The sequence below is a fragment of the Parasteatoda tepidariorum genome, chromosome 1, assembly GCF_043381705.1.
Source record: "Parasteatoda tepidariorum isolate YZ-2023 chromosome 1, CAS_Ptep_4.0, whole genome shotgun sequence".
Classification (NCBI taxonomy): Eukaryota; Metazoa; Arthropoda; class Arachnida; order Araneae; family Theridiidae; genus Parasteatoda; species Parasteatoda tepidariorum.
In genome coordinates, this window is record NC_092204.1 from 38458957 (window position 1) to 38465708 (window position 6752).

A 6752-nucleotide genomic window follows, 5' to 3' on the forward strand; every position below is an offset into this window, starting at 1 on the left:
TATTATTGAAATAAAATAGCCTAATAAATAGAATTTCAATAAAAAACCGGAAAAAAAAGAAACATATAATCTTTTCATCAGATCACACGATTATATCCGCCAAAAGGAGTGCTTTCTAATATTGTATCAAAATAGTCAAAACAAAATTTATCAATATAGTAGTGTGAGGAGCACTTAAAAAAATTTTTGAAACAAAACAGAGCACGTTAAGTATTAAATATTACGTAAAAAACAGAAAATAAAATGTTTTTTAAAAAAAAGTAAAAAATTAAGCACAAAGCGAAATCTACAAAACAAGTAGCGAATTCAAATGAACTTACAATTACGGGAAAATTTACAAGAATGATTTAAAATATTTTCGTAATAAGATTGCCCGATTACAAAATATGAATACAGTTGTTCATTTACGTCGCACTAGAGCTGCACTATGGGCTATTGGCGACGGTCTGGGAAGCATCCCTGAGGATGATCCGAAGACATGCCATCACAATTTTGATCCTCTGCAGAGGGGATGGCACCCCCGCTTTGGTAGCCCGACGACCTGCACGCGAAGTCGAGCACTTTACGGTAGAACAGTTTAACGAGGACCAATACCGCACACCCTCGGTCCCTACGCAGGCTGATCCACGTCGTCACCCACCCGCACACTAACCGTAGCCAGTGATGCTTGACTTCGGTGATCTGTTGGGAACCGTGTCTTAACGATCAGTCCACTGCGGGACCAAAATATGAATACAGAAACAAAAAATTGGGGTAAAAGCGTAAATAAAAGGGATTTTGTTTTATAGCACGTTCTTACTACAGTACTGAAGCGTGTTTGAATTGTTAGTTACCAAAGCTTGCCCCGAAAATGGATATGTCAAGGTAACATTATACTGGATAATTTTAAGAAGTTTATAATTAATAAGGTTTATATTTAATTATACAATTTTAATGATTTTATAAAATTAACATTTATTTAAGAAAGAGAGAGAGGAAGAAACATGAATTGCCCGTTTTTAGCCACAGATTTTTGCTTGAAATGGATTTGCGCATGTTAAAAATTATAACATGGTTTATAGTAATAGTAACTGTAGTTTATAGTAAATTTACTTATAATAACATACTATTAACCCTATGATTTATATAGAATTTAATTACTTCATTATACTCTATAATTTAAGGAAGTTTATAATTAATACGGTTGATATTTAATTTTTCAATTTTAATGATTTTAGAAAGTTAACATTTATTGAAAAGGGGTAAAAATAGAGAGAGAGAAAGAAACATGAATTGCCCGTTTTGCACATATTTTTAGCCACGGATTTGCCTGAAATGGATTTGCACATGGTAAAAATTATATAAATTAACAAAGAAGTTTTTAGTAAATTTATAATAACATGCAATTAACTCCATAGTTTTATAGAATATAATTATATCTATTGTTTTTTATTTTTATTTTATCAAATTTTGAAGGAGTTTGTCTATTTGTTTTTTGGATAAATAAACATTACTACATAGTCTTTTAATTCTATTCATTTGATTAAAAATGGTATTTAAATCGATGGTTTTAGGAGCATTAGGATTCCAAGTAATAAGTTTATTTATATTAAAGTTAAAATCATTTCTTTTATCGTATAAATCGACAGAGCAGATATTTTCTTCTTTTATAGTATCCAAATCCAAAAAATTAATATTATCATCATGATTACGAAGCAAGATTAATTCCTCGGGGTAAATATTATTTAATAAAATTGTATAATCTTGAATATTAAAGATAATTAAATCATCAATAAATCTAAAAATAAATTTAATATTAAAAGTATAATTTTTTTCATAATAGTGCAAAAATAAGTTAGCTAAGAGAGATGAAAAATTAGATCCTTGATGTGGTATTCCATCAATTTGAATAAAAAATTTTTTTCCCATTATTTAAAGTAATTAATAAAAAGATAAAAAATTAATTAATCAGAATATCTTAATTAATCTTAAAATTAATTATTAAGAATAATTTTGAAATCATCGTAATAATTCAAAAGGACGTCTTTTACTTGAGAAAGGGGAATGCTATTGAAAAGATTCTGGAAATCAAAAGTCTCACTAGAATTAATTTTATTATGTTTAATAAATTCTAAAATCGGTTGATTATTAGCGATAATCCAAGAAAAACCTTCTTTAGAAATATTGTTAATAATTTTATTTAAGTAGTTAGAGAAAATGATGAAACTTATATTTCATCTATGTTTTATTCTGCTTTTTCTTTTTCTTTTATTTTATTTTCTGTTTTTACGTGTTATTTTTACTTTTTGTGTTCTATTTTATTTGTTGTAATTTTGTAAAGAGATTTTTTCAGTGCTCCTCACACTATTGTATTAATATATTTTGCTTTGGCAATATTGATACAATATCAGAAAGCACTCTTTTTTGCGGATATAATCGTGTGGGCTGATGAAAAGATTATATCTTTTATTTTGCGTTTTTTTTAAAATTTTTTTTATCTTTTTCCCCCAGTTGTTTGTAATTTTTTATTATTTTTTTCTTCCTTCCCCCCTTTTTTTTCATCATATGTCTAATTTTCCTTTGTTTTATCTTCATTTTGAACCTATATATATATACTCTAGGGAGCAATTTTAGGCACGTAAATTGATAAAAATCATAAAATTAACTTTTATACATCATATATCAAATTTTATGACTTGTTAACTGATAATTAAAATCATTTTCAGTCAAGAAAAAATGTAATACTATACAACTCTAACACCATTTATTTGGACTGTTTGAAAATTAACGTACTTGGTTTAATCTTAATTTTTCGAAATCATAGCATTAAATGTGATATTTAAGTTGTCCAGGTGATATTTTAAGTTACGAAATCAGATACGATCACAGTGCTGAGATAAAATGTATTAAGTAGAATCCCCTTGTCGTTGGGCTAGCCGTTAGAAGTTTTTGGTGGATTTTATTCCGTGTAACACAAATGCGGGCTAGTTCCGTCTAAAAGTCCTCCGCGAAGTTAGTCCCAATGTTCGATCCAGGAGTTCCCTTATTTTCTGAATTGGGTTTCAAAACTATGAGGCTGCGGATTGGGTCTGATGTTTAAAGCCGGTTATGAAATAAAATAAAAATCTGAAAAATATGGTCCCAATAATTTAGACAATTACGTTTTTCGACATATCTTGTGAACTTTTCTGGCTAATTAAAACATTTTTGTACGCAATGGACAGTTTGTTTATCCAAAGATAGTTCCATGCAAAAATAAATTTTTAATAATTATTTTGTGTTACATCATTTAATAATATTAGAAAAAAAAAAGTGAATAGTAGAGTATAAGATATTTTTGTAACTTAAAATATTGCAAAAATTAATTACTTTAGCTGAGGTTAAGCTCTCGAATCATTAAGTTTGATGAAAAATCGATAATTAAAATAGAAATCATTCAACATATTCGTTTTTTTTTTCTTCCTAAGTTAGATTTTTACAACACGGCAAAAAATTATTATTATTTGAAAAAAAAATTGAGAATTGTAAGTATATAACGTGAATTAAAACATTGTTCGGTCGAATATTTTTTTTATTTTTTAACTCTTTTACTTATTGTGTCCAATGGGGCACCTCTCTATATCTATTCGAACCAATATTCTATTATCTATTAAGAAAATTTCTTTTTACGAATTAAATTTCTAAAACTCAAGTTCAACGGCAAGATATTTTTCGATTTAAAAAGTATTTCATATCATTTTTACTAAATCTACAACGAACCCTTTCCTCACAATTAGAATAGATTTAAAGTTTTTTTATTTTTCTTCTTTTTTTAAAAAAAAGTGGTTTTTGGGCAAGGCTGTGGATCTCAAATTCTTTTCTCGATTCAGTGTCTTTAATTTTTATCTGTTCATTGTATATTTATTCCTTATTGTTTTTCATGTAAATGCGTTAACTGCGACTTTTAACCTATCTAGAAGGTTGCAGTACTCGTTTGTACCTGTCATTGACTTCGTTTTTTAAAGTTAAGTGAAGGGGCAATTTTTGCGATATAATAATATTATGTGGAGAGTCCGTTATTGGATTAAGAATTATGACACTTTTCTGAATCAAAATTAAGTAATTTTTGAAATTCTCTTAACTTGGACCCTCTAAACTTAAATATTATTACTTTATCTTGAAAACTTATGACTCATTACAAAGATTTGATTTCACCATTCGTGGTTAAACCATCAATGGTTCTTGCTCTGAAAAAGTTTATAATTACTAACTAACCTATTATAATCGGCATAAAACTTATTATTATATGCCAATGATAAACATACTTTGATTTCGCTGTCAATAACTACACATGCATTGAGTATTTACAATGTGTAACGTCATTGCAACGCCTTTTATCATCTAATCCAGTGATTCTCAACCACTGTGCAGCGGCACTTTGGTGTGCCGCCAAATATTAGAAAGTATACAATAAAAATTACAATGCATTTTTTTTTATTGCGACACACAATTTTAAAAAATGTTGAAATAAGTAGGAAATTTAATGACTATTAAAGTTATTAATTAGCAAAGGAAATCAAGCTAAATATTAACTTTCAAACGGAAATAAAAGCTAATCATTAAAGTAAGCTGTGCAATTAATAGTTATAAAAACAAATTAACAAAGGATAACTAACAAAAAAATAAGCTAGCAATTAATAATTAGCAAATTAACTAGTTTATAAGAAATCACAAAAAAATAAGAATTTAAAAAAAAAAAACAACAGTTAATAACTATAGAAAACAAGCTAACATAATAACTAGGAAAAAAACATAACTGTTACTGACTATTAAAAATTAGTCGAAAGAAATAATCCCTTTATAAACGTGCCTTTGTAGTACATATTATTTTATTTCACATTCAAAATTATTATCACGAACTATTCAACACAGATTATTATAGGTAAGTAAACAACTTTTAAACTAATTTTTTTCATTGTGTGCCGTCAAATTTCGAAATCGTTAAAAGTGTGCAGCTACAAAAAAAGGTTGAGAATCACTGATCTAATCTGTTAATTGCCTGGTTATTGAATGCGCCTATAGCTCACTCCTAGAATTATTTTTTTATCGATTTGGTGAGCATTTTTGTTTCTCTAAAATCCAATCTAACTTTAACAAATCAACTATAAATAAAACAACTATCTTTTTAATGTACCTATTGCTTCTAAATAGTATATTTTTTCTGTAGATTATTTTGAAATTTATTTTTGCATTTGTAAAACTTCCTTTTCCCGGTATTTTTAGAAGTTTCGAAACTTTTCTTTCAGCTTAAATCCACGATTGGGCAAACTTTGTTTGCTTCTTATTCAGGAGATGAAAGCAGATAATTAGTTTGATTCAAAATGGAGAAAAAAAAAATTTGAGTTTGCTTTCTATAAATACTTCATTTTTCGTTTTTTCACCTTCGAGCTCGAAATACTTGTTCACAATGATTTTATTTGCAAAGTGTAAACTATTCTGAAAAAAACAGTGAAAAAATTTCTTTAAAATTATAATTAAAAAAAAAATATCAAAAGTTCTTTTTTATTTTAAATTGTATGTCTATTAGAATTTATTGAATATCTCTCTTTATTAAAAAATCGTAAACGCCGCCACTGTTTTAGGTTTTCAATTTTGTATTACATTTTGTGTCGCTGCTTTTGATCTGAGGCTAACGTTTTACCCATGATAAAATTTCATTTTTCAAATAGCTCTTCCGAGAATTCTAATGAAAATTTCAAACGAATTTTAGAGCCGAAGGCTGAAATTGTCCTTTGAAGCTGCAGTCTAAATTTCAAATCGTTACCACAACGTTTCTGGAGTTTTAAGAGAGACGCACTCACGGACAGGCGCACAGACTCATTATTTTGTTTTTATAGATAAATTTTGTATTCATGTTCAAGTTTAAATGTATTTAGATCAAGACAAAATCATTTTTTTAGCAAATTTACCATTGTTTGAAATTTTGCTCATTTAAAAAATTAAGTGATTGCCATAGATAGTTAGTTTGTTAATTAGCATATTTTCCATTTTTAATACTAAAATACATGCTATACCTAAAATAATAATTAAAAATAATCAGTCCTTACAGAAATCTAATGTTTAACTATTAAAAAAAATGAGGTTTATACATTAAAAGTTTTTTTATTTATTTCTTGGTGCTGCTTTTAACTAATATAATATAATGCTTGGTGCTGCTTTTAACTGCTTTTAACTTTTAACTTTATAAATAAACTAATTGCTTTCTAAATGCTGCTTTTTATTTACTTACAGCCAGTCGATTGCACTGTGAAAGTGAGTCATTCAAGATGGACTTAATTTTGGACATTAACATACAAGTGTATCCCATGGAGCTAGGTATGTACATTGTTATTTGATTCATGTACAGGGGGTGGACAAAATAATGGAAGCACTTCTTTACTAATACATTTTTTCATATTTCTTAAGAAATACTTAAAGAATCATTTTATAACTTCAGAAGTGTTTAGATCATGCGATTTCTCACACTTATCAATGAAGCTTAAAGCTTTTAGAGGTTTAAAGCAGTGGTTCTTAACCTTTTTAAGCCGCGATCCAAATTTGAGAAATATGTTCAGGTCGCGACCCAAAAAAAAGTCAAAATTAGGCTGAGTAAGCCACAATGACTTCTTCTAGGAGGTGTTGGTATTACTTATTATTTGGTGTATTACTAACTTTTTTGGTTCGACTCAGCGCGACCCAAGAAATATGCTTCGCGACCCAATTTTGGGTCGCGACCCATAGGTTAAGAACCGCTG

The 6752-nt window shown here is 28.0% G+C and overlaps 1 protein-coding gene across 1 annotated transcript in view; it reads left to right on the top strand.

Annotated features, from left to right (window-relative positions):
• The window catches only part of LOC107447028 (DNA-directed RNA polymerases I, II, and III subunit Rpb8), a 49653-nt gene that overhangs the window by 16601 nt on the left and 26300 nt on the right, over positions 1–6752 (top strand). Inside the window, exon 2 of the mRNA XM_016061844.3 lies at positions 6250–6333. Within this exon, the coding sequence (XP_015917330.1) occupies positions 6250–6333 (84 nt within the window). The remainder of the gene's footprint in view (positions 1–6249; positions 6334–6752) is intronic.